The sequence below is a fragment of the Xenopus tropicalis genome, chromosome 7, assembly GCF_000004195.4.
Source record: "Xenopus tropicalis strain Nigerian chromosome 7, UCB_Xtro_10.0, whole genome shotgun sequence".
NCBI classification, from domain to species: Eukaryota; Metazoa; Chordata; class Amphibia; order Anura; family Pipidae; genus Xenopus; species Xenopus tropicalis.
In genome coordinates this window covers 23,836,943-23,856,100 of record NC_030683.2, presented here as the reverse complement: position 1 = coordinate 23,856,100, position 19,158 = coordinate 23,836,943, and the positions used below count along the sequence as shown (strand labels likewise).

At 41.4% G+C, this 19,158-nt stretch overlaps 1 protein-coding gene across 1 annotated transcript in view; it reads left to right on the top strand.

Annotated features, from left to right (window-relative positions):
- Nucleotides 1-19,158, top strand: part of ptpre (protein tyrosine phosphatase, receptor type E) — a 111,892-nt gene that overhangs the window by 64,803 nt on the left and 27,931 nt on the right. Inside the window, exons 2-4 of the mRNA XM_004912717.4 lie at nucleotides 6,726-6,826; nucleotides 15,150-15,255; nucleotides 16,133-16,206. Coding sequence (XP_004912774.1) covers nucleotides 6,726-6,826; nucleotides 15,150-15,255; nucleotides 16,133-16,206 — 281 coding nt within the window. The remainder of the gene's footprint in view (nucleotides 1-6,725; nucleotides 6,827-15,149; nucleotides 15,256-16,132; nucleotides 16,207-19,158) is intronic.

Here is a 19,158-nt window from a genome sequence, read left to right as displayed (position 1 = left end):
ATAAATTGGAAATGCTAACCTTTGTGCGATGAGTCCAAAAATTCTTTTACTAATTTTGAGCTGAGAAACTTCAGTACCAGTGTTCTTATATAAGTTAATGGGAGGAGACAATGATGGCTTTGGGACCGTCTCTGTCGGCTGGAATATTCTGCAGGTAATGCACACCTTGTGACTTTTGCCTTAAACCAGGGGTCCCCAACCTTTCTTATTCGTGAGCCTCAGTCAAATGTAAAAAGACTTGGGGAGCAACACAAGCATCATAAAAGTTCATGGAGGAGCCAAATAAGGGCTCAGATTGGCTATTAGGGGCCTCTATGCACACTATCAGCTTACAGGGGGCTTTATTTGGTAGGAAATCTTGTTTTTATTCAACCAAAACTTGCCCCCTAGTCAGGAATTCAAAAATAACTTCCTGGTTTGGGGGCACTGAGAGCAATATCCAAGGGGTTGGGGAGCAACAAGTTACCCCTGAGCCACTGGTTGGGGATCACTGCCTTAAACGGATCATTCACCTTTCAGTTAACTTTTAGTATGTTATAGAATGTCTTATTTCTAGCCATCTTACCATTGATCTTTATTATGTATTTTTTATAGTTTTATAGTATTTATTTGCATTTCTCTTCTACATCTTTCCAGCTTTCAAAGAAGGGCCACTGACCCCAGCAGCCCAAAGCGGCTGTTTTTTGAGTTTACAATTTAATAATGTTCCCTTTAACAACCCCTTTAATGATGGATAGGCAGTTCAAAAAAAAAGGTGAAAGTCTCCCTTTACAAAAAAAGGATCCTACAGGGAAGCGAAAGGAATATCTCCATTGACTTCTACATTAATTCAGCAAGTTTTAGCTGCCGGATTTGGATTTTTAGCCATTTGGAAGCATAAATCTCAGAAAAGTCACAGCTTTTTTTTCCCCCGACTTTTAGTGCTAAAAATCCGAATTGTAAAAAAATGAAACCCACCAGTTAGTAAATGGCAGCCAAGTCTTTCAGCCAAGTGCTTTCTGTCAGTGAACGCCATAACAGATTTATTTTTAGAGTAAAGACCAAAAATAATAAGGGAAAATGAGCAGAATTTGCTTGGCAGAGAAGTAGAAAATAATCACGGACTTATAAAAAGGTAAATGGTAGTGCAGAATATAGAGTGAAATGAAATCTGCTCCACGACAGATAAGCAGGAGTAATTAGGGGTAAACCTAAGTAACTAATCATCAGACAATACTAGCATTGTAGTAATTGTAATTCACCATTCCTCTTAAGGTCCCCATACACGGGCCGATTATAGCTGCCGCTATCGGTCCCTTGGACCGATTTGGCAGCTTATCGGCCCGTGTAGGGGCAGAACCGAGGGGCCTGGCCGACCGATATCTGGCCTGAAATTGGCCAGATATTGATCGGGCAGGTTAGAAAATCCAGTCGGATCGGGGACCACATCGGCTCGTTGATTTGGTCCCCGAACCGACTGCCCCATTTCCGCGTGCAGAATTCGATCGTTTGGCCCCAGGGCCAAACGATCGAATTCGCCTACATGCCTCCCCGATATCGCCATCCGTAGGTGGGGATATAGGGTGAAGATCCGCTCGCTTGGCAACATCGCTCGCTTGTTGACTTCTTAATATTCTTATTATATTAAGATCTATACTAATAATACCATATACAAAAAATCTCATAATAGTCATACCATTTTTTTAAGTGTAAAAGAAATTTATGATTGAGACTCAAAGATATGAAAGGATTTTAAAGTTGCAGTGATCTGTGACCCCTGTGAGAAAATGCTCTGCAATTGTTAGATGTAAAAGTTCATCTATAAAGCATAGAAAAACTGCTGTTTTTTTGTGCTAAGGAAAAATCTGTAACAACTTCTTAAGATGACTAAACCCTAAAAACATATATGGGTTGAAATTTTCATATTTAATATATGACTATGAAGATTTTCATTCATCCAGGTCACGGCATATCTAGTATAAATAAATCTAGATATACCAATCAGTTTAACTGAAGAAGCTGCTCGGATGAGTAGTGAAAAGTCTTCAATGATTACTTAACAATTCCAATTGCTTTAGATTTATTTATACTAGACGTATTTAATATACTGAAATTATTGCACCAACCTAAAGTTTTAGCATCTTAATAACAGTAATGATTCAGGCCTTCAGAGGGAATTGTGCTCAGGAGCTCCCCTTGTTGGATTTTGTTAAGAGTGTCAGTGGCACTGCACATGCTCAGTGTGCTCTGGGTGGGTGTAGGGAAGGTAAGCTTAGGGGTTGTCACAAATGCAGTAAATGAGGTTTAATGTTAAAGAAGATGATGCTACATGGCTGGTTATTCAATTCTCAAACTCATTAAACTGGTTTCTGAGATACCATGTAATGTGAATCTGAATTAATTGCCAATCAGCCTTGTATTGTGACTTTTATATACTGTACATTGTGATTTGGTTCCTAATCTCTAGTGGCAGCAGCCCAGCATATCTGCTGTAAATCAGCAGAAAAGAAGATGGGGAGCTACTGGAGGCATCTTTGGAGGCAGAGATCTTCCCTGATAAGAGGCTGTGGTTGCCTTGGGCTGGTACAAAGTCCCAAATTTTGTACAGGATTTCTAGCCTATTTCACTCTTATGCTTTAGTTCTCATTTAAGTAAAATAACCATATCAGTTTTGGTGCCTAGTGGGTTTGGTTTGCAGACATGTAAAATATTTCAAGCTGCCCATACACTCAAGGTGTTATTTCCTTCGTTCTGTGGGGGATGGGGGGGCGAGCAAATTATTTGTAACATTTTCTCTACTATTATATTTCCTGTGAGTGATATTTGCACAGTATTATTTATATAGTGCCAGTATACACCCACACTGCCTAAGAAACAGCATTGCAGCAAATGGTGTGCAGTCTATGTCGGAGGTTGCTAGTGGTCAGAGTGTGATTTTATGCTGGAATTCACAGCCCTGCGAGGTTGGTGGGAATTACAGCGTCATCGTTGGACTGTTTTAGTTTCGCATAGTTATAGGAAAATTACTCCTGAACAATATATTGCATAAAAAAATATACTTTTTTAGTAGTGTGCCCTTGGATACTCTTAAATAGAAAATTGCCAATTTAAGTACAGGTATGGGACTCGTTATCCAGAATGCTTGGGACCTGGAGTATTCCGGATAAGGGTCTTTCCGTAATTCAGATCTCCTACCTTAAGTCTACTTAAAAAAATATTTAAACTGTAATTAAACCCAATAGGATTGTTTTGGCTCCAATAAGGATTAATTATATCTTAGTTGGGATCAAGTACAGGTACTGTTTTATTATTACAGAGAAAAGGGAATCATTTAACCATTAAATAAACCCAATAGGGCTGTTCTGCCCCAATAAGGGGTAATTATATCTTAGTTGGGATCAAGTACAGGTACTGTTTTATTATTACAGAGAAAAGGGAATCATTTAACCATTAAATAAACCCAATAGGGCTGTTCTGCCCCAATAAGGGGTAATTATATCTTAGTTGGGATCAAGTACAGGTACTGTTTTATTATTACAGAGAAAAGGGAATCATTTAACCATTAAATAAACCCAATAGGGCTGTTCTGCCCCAATAAGGGGTAATTATATCTCAGTTGGGATCAAGTACAGGTACTGTTTTATTATTACAGAGAAAAGGGAATCATTTAACCATGAAATAAACCCAATAGGGCTGTTCTGCCCCCAATAAGGGGTAATTATATCTTAGTTGGGATCAAGTACAGGTACTGTTTTATTATTACAGAGAAAAGGGAATCATTTAACCATTAAATAAACCCAATAGGGCTGTTCTGCCCCCAATAAGGGGTAATTATATCTTAGTTGGGATCAAGTACAAGGTACTGTTTTATTATTGCAGAGAAAAAGGAAACCATTTCTAAAAATGTGAATTATTTGATTAAAATGGAGTCTATGGGAGATGGCCTTTCCGTAATTCAGAACTTTCATTTAATCCCACAATACTTCCTGTTACAGTTAAAGCTGCATTATTTCTGGTCATGTGATCTCTGAGGGAGCACACAGACTATCACAAAATGGTGGCTTCTAGGAAAAGATGCAATAGGGCAGTATATACTGATATATATTCCAGTTTAGTAAGATTCTTTAATAGGTCCCTTAATATGATATACACTATCTGCTGGTTAAGTATTCATTCAGGGTGTATGTTCTTTTAATGTTTAAGGACCCTATTACTGTATGGTAGTGCTGACGAGGCAGACCTATACTAAGGTCTGAGCAGTGGGCCCCCTGGCACTGTTAAATGTGCTACATTTCCCATGGATTCCCAATGGGGACGCATTTATAAATCCCATGGAAGTTGCAGCCCATGCTATGTTGTGGGATCCCGCTGTTATGCTGGAGTTTTAGGAAACGTGAGCGTAGCACATTGCACTTGCCTTCGTAAATGAGCCATTTGGTCACTATTTTGTTTAACATAGCACAAATGCGTAAATATAAAAGGTAACACAAAGCAGTGCTATTCCCTACACAAAAAGGTGTAGGAACCATATTAAACACAATTTAACCCCTACTTCTGCCTTATAACAGACTGAGGAACTGGGATTCTCGAGGGCAGAGCAGGCTTTTTAATGGCGAGTTACGCTTCCTCTTCATCATTTATATTAATTCTTAGCAAAATATATCCTGGTCTTTACTGGTGCAATCGGAACATTTGTAACACCCTCTGATTCAGTGTAAGAGGCCACATATGTCTTTTGGTACCTGGTCGTCTGAGATGCAAAGCATGTAAAATATCTCACGATGCCACTTATGTGTCATACACTGAGGGTGTTATTTCCATGTCTCGTGTGGAGGAGCAAATGTCTCTTAAATATTCTCTAATTTTATATTTCCTGTTTATAAACTTTAAACAGTGTGCTGGGGGGTCCTAAAGAGTGATTTGTAAAGGTCCTAGCACATTTCTCCATTTACTGCTAAATCCTGTACAAACCATCAAACTGTTATGTTCACAGTACTTTGGTCTGTGTCTCTGCCTTCCATGGTCTCTACCTTCTAGGGTTGGCACCCAACCGCTATTCGACTGGCTTCCTGGGCAAATCCCCAGCTAGGGCCCGTGCCAGTAATACAAATTTACCAGCAATATATCTGCCAGTAAATTTGTAAGGATTTATACCCTACCTATAATCCCTCCCTTCCCTTACTCTTTCCACAGCAGATCACCCTCTTTTATATAGAGGTCAGCCTCTGCCCTGCCCATTATCCCACCCACCTGCCTATTTCCCCACCCCATCCACCTATTTCCCTGCTTAGCCTGCCCATACAGTGCTGTCAAATGCTGATTGGTTACTGGGGGTAACTGTGCCATTTTATCCTTGTGGTTGTAGCAGTGTGAGAGTAGCAGTGTCATTTGGTGCTGGGAGTCACAGTGCTGTTTTATGAGGGAGCTGCTAGAAGTCACAGTGATGTTCTATGCCAGTGCTGTCCAACTGGTGGCCCGCAGGCCGCATCTGGCTGGCGACTGTGTGGCCCTCCACCTGTCTGGCTGCTTTGATGACTTACCTCTGTGTAAGCTTTAAATTGTATCAGTACTGAGATTAACTGCCCCCCTGCATTGTTCACACCTCAGATTCAAGACTGTAAATCCCTGTATTGTTTATACATATAAAATCTGTGTGTTCACACCTCAGGCCTAGACTGTAAGCACCCACATTGTTCACCTGTCACACCTCAGACTGTAGGAGCAGTGCCAGCATTGTGTCACTGTATGTACTGTGTATGGCACACACAGACAGCATAGGGCAGACAGAGCATGGCACACACAGGCAGGGTAGGGCAGGCAGAGTATGGTACACACAGGCAGGGTAGGGCAGGCAGAGTATGGCACACAAAGGCAGCATAGGGCAGGTAGAATACTGCCTGTGTGTGCCATACTCTGCCTGCCCTATGCTGCCTGTGTGTGCTTTACTCTGCCTGCCTTACCCTGCCTGTGTGTGCCATACTCTGCCTGCCTTATGCTGTCTGTGTGTGCCAAACTCTGCCTGCCCTATGCTGTCTGCGTGTGCCAAACTCTGCCTGCCCTATGCTGCCTGTGTGTGCCATACTCTGCCTGCCCTATGCTGCCTGTGTGTGCCATACTCTGCCTGCCCTATGCTGCCTGTGTGTGCCATACTCTGCCTGCCCTATGCTGCCTGTGTGTGCCATACTATGCCTGCCCTATGCTGCCTGTGTGTGCCATACTCTGCTGGCCCTACCCTGCTAAAGCACACATAGAGGTGACAGACCTCAGTTTAGGAACATAAAATAAAATGTAACAGCAGCCAACTGTCCTCATCCTGCGTTCAGCCTGCATCCTCCTAATCCCACAATTCACTGCACAATTGATGTCAATAAGAAAAGGAATGTAGGCTATGTAGTTCCTGCATGCTGCCTGTAAGCTGTGGAGAAGTTGTTACAATTTTAGTCCCTCCTCCCCTGCCAGCATTTCAAATGATGCAGGAAGAGAAGAACTGTTTTGCAGCTGGATATCAGCATATAAAAATGGTATTTACTCCTACTTTTTGAAGGTACACATTATAGTGATAGTTATATTAGGGCTTTCTATGTTATGTGGGGGTTTTTAACAAATTTTTGTTTGGGAACCCGGACTTCCCCTTTAAGAAAATCAAATATTACCTGAAGGCAGATCCTCTTAAATCTCACTCTGTATTCCCCCTTTGCAGTTACAGAGCGTGCAGTTTGCTAATCATTTTTTCTTTTTTTTTTCAGAACCATGATGGGATTACCCTACTCATTGCTTTTCTATTTTATTCTAAAAGTCTGTGACGTATTGGCCGCAGCAGATAATGAAACCTACACGACACAACCAAGTAAGTCCGAATTGTCTATGTAAAGGAGAACTATACCCTCTGGGCCTATAAAAGCCCCCTTAATTAGCACTGCCTTGACTCACCTCTCCCTGCGGTGAGGGTGGTAAAGGCAGTGCTAGTTAAGAGGGCTTTTATAGCCCGGGGGGTATAGTTCTCCTTTAAAGGTTGTGTATATTGGTCTGCAGTTTATTCCCAAAGAGATGTGATGATATGGAGGGACACAATGAGATGAGCATGTTGGATGCTACAGTTTTGCCAGAGAAGAGTGCAGCATTTAGAAAGAACCCTAACAGCGCAGGAGTGAAGATATCAGGCAGGTTATATGCAGTTTATGTTGTATATTGAAACTTATGTGGAGGCAAAATACCTGGAAAAGTCTTCTAGCAAGGCCTAGAAGGAATATAGCATAACATGTTTCTACTAAAATTGGGCTGAAAAATTGCAGGGGTTCTTAGAAAAAGTCATTTTTGTAGAATGGTGAATATACAGCTAAACTTAAACGATTCATTCTCCCTCCTCCCAATTGCTCAGCATTATTGCTCTACGGAAAAGGCCAGACAAAGAGGAGAAAGATCTCCTTGTAGGCTCACTATTATAATACAGTCACGAAACTGCAGCTGAACTGTTGTCAATTCTAGAGAATATTGTGCTGAGCGCAGCATGTACATCAAAGGTACTTGGCCGAGACATCTAAACAGGCAGATTCCTTTATGGATGATGCTGACACATGTCTGATTTGCATGTGTATATTTATCTCAACATTCTACCCTATCTCCACAATCAGCTAATTCCCTGCCAAAGTCGTGGAATTCCAATACAATATTGAAAGTTCTTTCCACCTCCAGCACTAATTCTGCCCAATGTGACCTCAGCGCCTCATCTTCACCAAGGAGTGCAATGACAACAAGGGTGTCTGTACCGCACAGGAAATAAGGAGGGGTGGAAGGAGCAACCTGGAAAAATAAGTGGAGCAGCTGCTACTCCCTAACAATTGACAATGTCTGTAAACACTCCTTCCTGCTGATCTCATCTTGCTCATAAATTATAGTGTTAAACGGGTGCCTCACAAATCAGCTCTGCGAGAAATAATAATTATGCAGACCGCAGTCGAGATAATTTCAGTAGACCAGGATATGTACTGTATTTAAACCTCAGAGTGTAAATACCAAAACAGACTGGCAAAGATTGTTGATGCAAGCAATGCTCGGCAGATACAGGCGGGTCCAACAGTTCAATGGCCCACTGGAACTGGGATTGGGCCACTCACATAGAGGATCTTTTAGGAGAATACACTCCTACAGGCAAGCAGAATTAAAAAGAAATCCAAATGCAATATTTGCATTGTAATTTACAAATTAACTCACAATTTTAGGGTCTAAGTTATTCTAAAAGTTAATTTTGAGATGAAGGTTCCATTTAATTTTATGTAGCATTTTGGGTGTATTTATTATAGGGAAAGTAGCATCCAAAGCTTCTCCTCTGCTGCATACCCCTTAACAGTTACATGACCAGTATTAACATCTGATTAGACATAGCTTGTCAATGTGTCAGTGAGCAAACTGAGAGTCTTTCAATCAGCCAGGGCTCTTGTCTTCTGTCAAAGATCCATGGCAAGCCTTGAGCCTTAAGGATATTGCATAAGGGCACATGTGTTTCACCCATGGAGGGCTTTACTGTACTTTTCACACTCACCACGTTACTGGCAAATTGTTTGTAATTTGGATGCTATAAGCCTCCACAGTTGGACAAACTGGTGCACAACAACTAAAGCAAGCACTCCAATTTCCATCATTTAGGGGTATTTCCCTTCTTTTTAATAAAAATTGATAGTTATTAAATAAGGTTCATATTCTGCAGATAGTGCCGGTGTGTATCTACTACTGTACCACCACTTTTTGTCTAGCCCCCCTAGCCTACACAACCAAATGGAGCATACCCAACTTGTATAAACCTAAACTCTATGGGGCGTATTTATTATGCTGCGTAAAACTAATTCGCCGAAAAAATGGAGTAAAAAGCTGTGTAAAATAAATGGAAAAGATCGCCATCTGAATGCCGGATATTACGCTGTTATTTTCCATAAGTTCCGGTGGAAGAAAAAACGCGTAAAACAATTACGCCAATTTTACGCTGATTTTACACCGTTTTTACGCCATTTTTACACGGCGAAGCCTGGCAATGTGAGGCAAATTTTCTCGTAGTTTTTTACATAGCATAATAAATATGCCCTTATGTCATCAAGGAAAATTACAATCTCATCTGGGCATTTTTAGGATCCTTCAGGGTCTGCAAATCTTGACCTTTGGGAGGTATTTGTCTGGGCAGGCCCATGACAGGATTCCTATCTTTCCCTCTATCATGGTGACCCTGGCCCTTTATATCATGTTGTAGTGATACCTAAACTGTAAGGTGGCCACTGTGGGAGGGCCTGGATAGTGGCTTGTAGGGCTCAGCCTGAAGGCCAGTTAGGGTGAGTTTTATTTGGAGATTGCCTATTTTTTCTTGTAGATACTCCATGAGACCGAGGTGAAATTCAGTGGGCTTTCTGGATATATATTGTTGATATACATGCTGTGTTTTAATATACACATGGGCTCATTTATCCACACTGTGCAAATTTGCACCTTTGCAGAACCCATAGCAATCAGCAGTTAGATCTTTTTGAGGTAGCTGCAGGTGAAATAATAAAAGCAGCGTGCAACTTACCTCCATCTGTAAACTTGTTATAAGCAAAGGTGGGGGGTGGGAGAGTCATTAGTTGGTCAGCATAGAAGATTTTGGATCCCGACCTGGTGTTGTCAATCGGATGACCCAACTGAGAGGGCCACTCTTAGGTTGAGGTCCAGTGATATTGTATACTCTTTCTGCCCTGTTTTAAAAAACTGCCCTGATCATTACCCCCATAGTGCCATGGAATTAGTGGGCACCTCGGGGTTAGATTTATGTGTTGAAAATGGTGGTAACTTAGATGCAGGTTGACTAAACAACGTGGCATGCTGGGATTCTTTTTCCACTAAAGACAGAATAATGTATGATGCATTCTAGTCATATAGGAGTTTATAAGACTTGAGAAACCATGAACTAATGGGTGATTATATGCTTAAATGGGGCTGCAGAAAATGGCTGTAAAAATGGTAATATTAGAGCCAATTTTAACGTCAAAATAGTTTTTTCTATATTTCATTTTCTATACACGCAGTTATCATGGAATTGAATCTTGCGGCTGAATATTTTTTGTGCTTATCTTCTGCAGTAATCTTACTCCCACACATTCTATATGGAATTTCTTTGGAGCTGCACTACTTGCCAATCAGTATAAATTATTATTAGTGAAAAAAACCTGTCCTCCTACCCGCTCTTCAGATTCTGAAACTCTTCCCGACTGACTGACAGGTGCCTATAGACACTTTAATATATTATTACCTGTTTTCCCCAGTCTTGGTATCACTTGCTAAGAATATACAACCACAGAGAGAGCTGCTGGTTGGATTATAAATAAAGGTAGCCCACAGATGGTGTTTTGCTCCCTTTGGCATAGCACCATCTTAATGGAGAAGTAAACTCTCCTGGGTGATATTTTAACTGTTTGTGCAACTATACAGCCCTCCTTCCCTCTAAACCCACACAATAAGTGGTTCAAAAGATGGCCCTGCTTACTCTCTTACCTATCCTCTTAAAGCTGTACAGAGAGGTTGGCAGCCATCATGTCACTTGTGGTTTCTGGTTTACTGGTTGGTAAGAATTCACAGTGTAAACCAGTCTCCTCCTGGCTTTATTGAGTACACTGCTGGTCATGGGTCAGTGCCATTGAGCCAGAAACTGGAAGTAAAATAGCCAAACATAGTGGCACCAAACCCACTGTGGATCTCTGCTGTGGGAATTCAGGTACAGGGGAGCAGAGCTGCCTTTAGCAGTGCCCTGGGTGCAAGAGGGACAGCAAAAGGCCTCCAGTATTTCAAATATCATGTAGGGGTGAGGGTGAGGTGGGTTTATTTGTTCCATTATGGCCTTTACATAAAGCTCTATAGAGCATTAGAAATTAATTTTGAGACAACAGTTGTGGCATCAGCAAGTAACTCCTCATTACATGTTGTGCTGGTTACAACAGAGCCGTTTATTTCTGATAATGATAAAGGACCAGCAGCTAACAGGTCTGAGTTTGTCCACATGTCCACTAAAGCAGTTATATAATAAAAAGAGAGATGTTTCCCATAGCAATCTCCCTGAGGGCCTGCTCTAGCCCCACATCCTCATCCAAGAGGATCCAGAGGAAAAAACTATAATGCTACCCTTCTATGCCTTTATACTATTGGGGAAGTCACCTGACACAGCTGCACCAATGGGACACCATCCCACTTCTTTCGCCTAATGGAGCTGCTCTAGCTCTTTCACCCACACATAAACTCTAGCCTTCTGTTCTATCATGACTTGGTGGCTTATTCAATATTCCCCCATACAGGATAGCATCATAAAAAGAGAGGCTTTTCCTTAGTCTGCCATCATGCTTCTACTTTTATGCTGGAGCCATAGATACTAAGTCAGGCGGTACCTATCACCTGTTGTATTATAAAAGTCCTTTGAAGATTAAACATAAAATCCAAATTCTTTTTTTAATTATATCATCTATACCTGTTATAAATATATTTAAAAATCTGAGCTGTCAATCATATATTGCCTGCCCCGCCTCTATGCCTGCGGCATAGAGGCGGGGCAGGCAATATATGATTGACAGCTCAGATTTTCAATAACAATTACTTTAACTTTCCATTCCGCACTTCCTATACATCACCTAGATAGCAAATGCATAAGATTTTGGGGGGATACAAAGCTTTGCCTTAATAACAGTGCTCACAAAATGGCGCCGGCCTGCTGGCTGTGACTACTAATTCCAAGACTGAAAGGAAAATAAATTCAATCATTGAAATAGTGTAAGTAAAGTTTATTTTGCTCTACTAACCTGATTCAAAAGGATTTGGAATTATTTCTTTGGGTGACAGGTTCCCTTTAAAGGGTTAAAGCTTTACACTTGTTCCATGTCACAGATGATTGCACGGTATTAGAAGCTGCTAACAGGTCCCTGAGCTTTGCTGCAACATTGATGAATACAAGTCAGTACATAAAAATACCTCCACACTCCGACGGCTTCCACCTTTGCTGCATGTCACCACGGCAACCAGATTCTCCTTCTAATGCATATACAATGTGTGACAGCAGCTATAAATTAAGTCTGGAGAGTCGGGTAATGATGTGAGAAAGCAGGGGAGGCAGTTGGGACCAGGAACTCTGCTACATAAACCCGCAGTCATCTCAAGAACCTCAGCGAGGAAAGTTGTGCCACGTAGATTAGTCCGGCATTTGGTATATGAGGAGAAAATCTTACTTACAATAAACAGTCCTCTTATTTGTGGATACACAGGGTCACCATCAGAAATCTTGGGACCACAAACAAGGAGTAAGCTCCACTGAGGCTCAGATATTGCCAGGGTTCCTGTCCTTAGCAACCAGCTGCATGCACACAGATTCAAGTCAGATCCAGTGTGCACCATCCTGTCCCATCCAGCGACCAGAACATGGTGACTGCCAGGCCTGCTTGTGTAGCTCTACCATGTCTGGCCAGGTACAGGGGAGCTTGGCCTTTGTCAGGAGTCTGGTTGCAAGGTCCCTATCCTTTAAAAATGGCTTTACTTCTCCTTTAAAGTTCTGCAGCGGCTAGGGTTGCCTTTCGGCTCGTAATTCAAATTAACTGGCAATGTATTTGCTCTATGTAAAAATAAATTCTGCGTTGTAGGGAACCCTGGAGCTACAGACGAGGGCTGCACTCAGGAAGTACCTTTTGACACAAGTACATTTAAGGAGAACTAAAGCCTAACTAAAGAACTAGGGCAGAAATGTTTTGGGCTTCTGTACCAGCCCAAGGCAACCCTAGCCCTTTAGCAGTAAAGATCTGCCACCAAAAATGCCCCAGTAGCCCCCCATCTTCTTTCCTGCTAAATCCCTACACATGCTCTGTGCTGTTGTCAGATATTCGAGCATAGGGTCCCACGCAACATATACTGTATATAGAGAATATAAACATATATAAAGCTGATTAGGAATTAATACAAATAATTAGTACATGGCAGCTCTGAAACCAGTGCAATTAGCATTAGAATTGAATAAACAACCCTGTATCATCAGCTTATATGTATGTATGTATGTATGTATAACTTTATTTATAAAGTGCTACAAGGACACGCAGCGCTGTACAATCTTACAATATACACACAGGGAGGACAAGTGTCTTAATAAATGCAATAAATATATTGCATAAATATATATGCCATGTGGTATGAGACAGTAGGAAGGAGGTCCCTGCCCCGTAGAGCTTACAGTCTAAATATGATCTTTTGCGACAACCCCCTAAGCTTAGCTTCTCAGCAGCTGCCCAGAGCCCACTGAGCATGTGTGTGTCACTGACACTTCTAAAAAAATCCAAGATGGGGATCTCCTGTGACAACTGTAGAAACCTGGATCATTACTGCTAGAGAGATGCTGAACCTTTAGGCTGGTGCAATGTATAAATTTGGCATTTCTAACTGTATTCATGTTTAGGGTTTAGATCTCCTTCAATAGAATATTTTTATGCAACATCTGCAGACAAATGTGCTTGACCACGACTGCATTTTCTTTGTAAATAAACCCTTTGAAGTCACTGATTCCATTTTGTTCTGCGTGCTGGTGCCCACGAGCATTTAGGCTCCTTCCAGATAACATTCTAGTAAGAATCAAACTGAGCTGCCTGCATATTAGGATTCTTGATTAAACTGACTATACATTCTTGTTTTGTAGTCTGTACAGGTGCTAAGGATTTGTAAATAGTGCAAAATAGAGAACCGGATCCTTGTTTGGGTTAATTCCTGCCTGTTTAGCCCTAAATTTATAATTATGGCATTCATACTGCACAGATTGTTCAGGGGGCAACTGTTCTTAAAATCTACCCCCCTCCCCTCCTATCAGCAGCAGTGAATCTGCCTGACTGTGCCTAATGTGCATCTAATAATTCCCACGCAGGCGGAATTACCGGCAATTACACCGGAGTGTACAGCAAGTAGATTACATTGTCATCTATAGGCAGTTACGGCTCGGATACATTGTTTGTCTTTTTAATGGAGCAGCATAATCGTTATGTTTACAGGGAATTCAAAGCTCCGGAAATGTCAGTTTTTTTTATTGAGATCACATAACGGAGAAGCTCTATAAGATCCCTATTACTTCCTTGAATATTGGATTTATTAAAGTTCTGAAAGGCATCTGTGGGTGTCTTGGACCAGTGATCAAATAACCATTGGGTTTGCTTGGGTGTCACAGTATATGTTTTGTGCAGTTTGTGTTTCACAAAATATAAAAAGTTAAACGCTTTAACCCCTAAAGTGCTGTAGATGACAGAATTTGCGGCTCTGACCGAATGTCCAGCGCTCTACTTTTCATTACTTGACTTAAGAACTTAAGAATAATAACACAACACAGGTCACTGTGGCATGTACCACTGCTGCTGGCCCTGGGCATTTCTAATATTGTTGCAATGGTGAAGGGTGAGGCTGAGGCCATATCTTTGTTGTATTTAAAGTCATCTATGGCAGCACCACTGGGTATTTTTGTGAAAATATGTCTCTTTTTGTACTTTCGGCACTAGCAATGGCTACAAGCACAAAGGAGGCAGAGCGGAGCTAACAGATACGTGTGCCCAAGGCTGCCCAAATACAAACTCTGCCTGACTACTTGTGTAAAGCCACATGCTGCTCACTGTCATACATAAAAACTACCACCCTACCAGGCCCAGACTGGCAATCTGTAGATTCTGGCTAATGCCAGAGGGGCTGTTTGGGCCTCTATGTACTTGAAATGCCTGGGCCTAATTTAAATCCCACACTAGACCTGCACCCCACTGATATATCTTTCACCATCACTGGGGCTCTCCCCAATCCCCCATCCCCAGTTCTCCATGCAGAAAGCACGGACCCCTGTGGATGAATCCTGCCCCCCCTTACTTTGTGCCATAGGCACCTGCCTACCATACGCTCTGGCCCTGAAATATGGAAAGTGGGGGACCCAGTTATATCAAGTATCACCCCTGGATCATTGGCCACTGGCTGTTTCTTTTACAGCTGCTCCTTTTCATATGAAAAGACACAAAGGTACAGATATATAAGATGCGCTATGCTGAATAACCTGCACCAATATGATATAATGTTACAGTAACTCTATCACTTGTGGATGTGTTATTATTATTATTATAAGAAAGGAAAGCAAATGATATAGTGCCAATCTCTCTCCATTTTCCCAGGTTTGACCACCCCCCCTGAAAATGACACTGGCTCGCTGCTGACATCAGTGCTGGTGCCCCTCCTCGTCTGCTTTGTCCTTATTCTGCTGGCCGGATACCTGTTAAGGTAATAACCCTGCTGTTTTGTTGGTAGTTTTAACAGATGCCTCGGATATATATGTATTGGGTTGAGATCTTCAACCCAACATTTTTCTTCCAGCTGCAACGCACTGATGCTGTGAGTCAGCGACACAAATCACCTGCTCTAATTGGCTGCTCTAGTCGGCTGCTGTAATCGGCACCCAGCACGTTTGAGTTGTTTGCAGTAGAAAAAAAAGTTAGGTTGGGCAAGCACACTAATATTCCCATATGGGAATCAGTATTTTTGATAACTAGAGCTCTAAGCATCCCCTTACTAGATGCTGCAGGTTGGACCACCCTGACATAAAAGGCTGTCGACAACATCTTACCTTGCTACACACAATGGCAATGACATTTTTCTGATTGCATCTGCGTCTCTGTGGAGCTCTGCTTTCAGTCTTCTAAAGATAGCTCTGAAGAGCTGCATAGAGTTGCTGTACCTGACAGTCAGTACAACAGCTGTCACCTAAAACTGATTTTGTTCAGGGCGGAGGGGTGTAGTTTTACTTTTAATATATAAAGTGTTTCTTTGTGACTTGGTTACAAAGTACAGAAGTAGCCCAGAATCCCCCGTAAGTAGTGCTCGTTGAACATGCCTCATCATACACTACTGCCACGAAACAATTGGGTTGTTACGGTGAGTTTCAGCTAATCATGATATAAGAGGAAAATGAGTCTGTGGGTTGTATGACACATTGCTTGGGGTGGAAACAAACACAGCGAAGTAGCTGCTTTATAAAAGGAACTTAAGTGGTCACTCGCAGCAAGAAGGCTTCCTGTATTCACATGCCGTGCCTGAGTCAGATGGAAAAATTCAAACCCTTCAGATCGTCCATAAAAGACCGTGCTTTGTATTTTGTTAGGTCCAGAAAACACAGAAAGGCAGATGTCAACACCAGTGACAAGAAGATGCCCAATGGAATCCTAGAGGAACAAGGTATGTGCATTATTCTGGTTTTTATTACTCTCAAACCTTTATATTAAAGCATTACAATATTATAGACATAAATGATTTCATACTGGATTCATAGGTGGACTTTAATGAAGGCTTGGGAGGGAGCTAAGCACCCCTGCCCAACACCAATACATTTCCTACTCCACACAGGATGGTGGTATTATACATGGACCTGGCACTTACTGGGGTTTTTATTATAGGAACGGCATTTTCCCTTATGTGTTCTGGGGGCATTATGCATGAAATTGGCACTTTATTTATCCTTTGTGTCCTGATGTTATTACGAGTGAAATTGGCACTGTATTTTTTGCACTTTTGTATTATAAAATATGTTGTGGAGTTATTGTGAGTGACACCCTATTTTTACTTCCATGTGTTCTGGGGGTCATTATTCAAGGAACTGGCCTTTCATTTATTCAATGTGTCCTGGGGTTATTACAGGTGAAATTGGCACTGTGTTTTTTCTTCCATGTGTTTTGGGGTCATTATCCATGGAATCAGCCCTGCATTTATTGTGTCCTGGGGTTATAATCGGGGAAATTGGCACTACAGTGTGTTCTGGGGTTCTTATGGGTGAAAATGGTACAGCATTCTGCTTGTCTTCTGGGTATTATCCATGGAATTGGGCCTTCCTTTAGTTCTACATTGTGTCTTGGGGTTAATAAGGGTGAAATTGCCACTGCATTTATTTTACAATGTGTTCTAAGAATGTAATGGCTGAAATTGGCACTGTATTCTGCTTGTCATGTCTTTTGAGGTATTATCCATGGAATTGGCCTTTCCTTTATTTCTACAGTGTGTCTTGGGGTTAACAAGGGTGAAATTGCCACTGCATTTATTTTACAATGTGTAATTGGCCCTGCACTTACCCTATGTGTCCTGAGATTATTACAGGTGAAATTGGCACTGCATTTATTCCATAATATGTTCTGGGGTTAGTATGGGTGAGATTGCCACAGTTTTCTTGTATTATCCATGGAATAGGCCCTACATTTATCCTGCCATGTGTTCTAGCGTATGATATGTTGAACTGGCTCTAGGATACTGTAAAGGAATCTGTGTAGAAAATGCCTCTCCAAATATAAAATCACCTTTTGATTCTGATTCTGAGTTCATGTGCTCAGTATGATAATGTTTCAGCATTCACTGTGCTGCTGCCTTCGTTCCATCGTCACATTCTTCCCTATCACTGTGCTGCACATGGAGAGCTCTGCGCATAACAGTGCCTTTCTTATCACTTGTCTCTCAGGGCTGTAGGGCGTTCCTGCTTGTTCCTATGTATTATTTAGCACTCAGGGATTAGGAAATCTTGAGAAAACCCCACAGAAGTTACGTAGAGTAAATGCTTTTTATATAACAGTGTTGGGTCACCAAGGACTTTTGTTTGTGCAATCTACTCATAGTAAGCGACGGTACGGTGCTGGCCTTGGCTGCCACAACTCAAAAGGTTAAGCCAGGGTTTTCCAACTGACATCATCATTTCAATATAATTGGCCACTGAATATCTGGTATATGGGATATCTGGCCGACCTTGTGGGTTGCTGGGGGCAGGAAATAAAGCAGCTAGACGAAGGCAGTCCCCAACCCATGCTACCCTTTATTAGGAGGTCCGGGGGAGCAAGGGCTGTACTGGGGGCTCTGTCAGTCTTTCCTTCTCTGCTTTCAACTGTGATATTAGAAACAGAAATAGGTAGTTTTAGTTTGGTATGTGCTGGTCTCATACAATTTGCAATTTTTTTAATATTGTTATTATTTTTTTTTTTTAAATAAATTATTCTACCCAAAATTGTTGAATAGTTACCTGGTTATCTGGGGTCACTTTCTTTGTGCTAGAACTTGGTTGCCACGGCTCAATTACCCTAGCAACTATGAAGCCATTTGGCTCAATTACCCTAGCAACAAGGAAGCCGTTTGGCTCAATTACCCTAGCAACTAGGAAGCCATAATGGAAAATGAGTAGCAGAGACCCTGATAAGAAAGAAAAAAATAAGGAAAACAATAACCATGAAGCCTCACAGTTAATCTGTTGCTGAGGTCAGTGACCCTGACAACCAGACAGCATTTTCAGTTGCATGAAGGAAACAGGAAACAAATAAATAATGTAGACCAACTGAAAAGTTGCTTAGAAAAGATCCCTGTATAACATACTGATATTAGTTTCCTTATCCAAAAACCTGTTATCCAGAAAAGCTCCAAATTACCAGAAGGCCGTCTCCCATAGAGTCCTTTTTAAGCAAATAATTCTTATTTTAAAAATGTTCTTTTTCTCTGTAATAATAAAACATTACCTTGTACTTGATCCCAACTAAGATATAATTACCCCTTATTGGGGGCAGAACAGCCCTATTGGGTTTATTTAATGGTTAAATGATTTCCCTTTTCGCTGTAATAATAAAACATTACCTTGTACTTGATCCCAACTAAGCTGCATGAATCCATATTGGTGGCAAAAACAATGATTTTTAGCAGACTTAAGGTATGGAGATCCAAATTACGGAAAATTCCTTATCTGGAAAACCCCAGGTCCTAAGCATCATGTGAACAAATTACAAAGAGTACAATTTAAGTACAAATTTAGGGAATCTTTCCCTTTTACCCAAGACCCAAGAACTTAAAAGTGTCTCTAAAATGGGGGAATCTTATAAACATTAATGTCTGGCTAATTAGCACAGGAAGCTGTCACCCACATACCCCACTGCCACACTCGCTCGCTCTTCTCTTTCCTGCGTCTGCTCTTCCTTTCACTGACACAGATCTAAGCTCTGAGCACAAACATGAAGAGTCAGCAGGATTCCTTCTCTTAACCTCCTACATCAGGAATCTGCAAACCCTTCGTTTCTTGAACCCAAAATAAGAACCCGGGGTAAATGGTGGTTTGTTGCAGTATAATTGATGTTAAACTGGAACGGAGGGTGAAACAAGTTAGGGAAATGC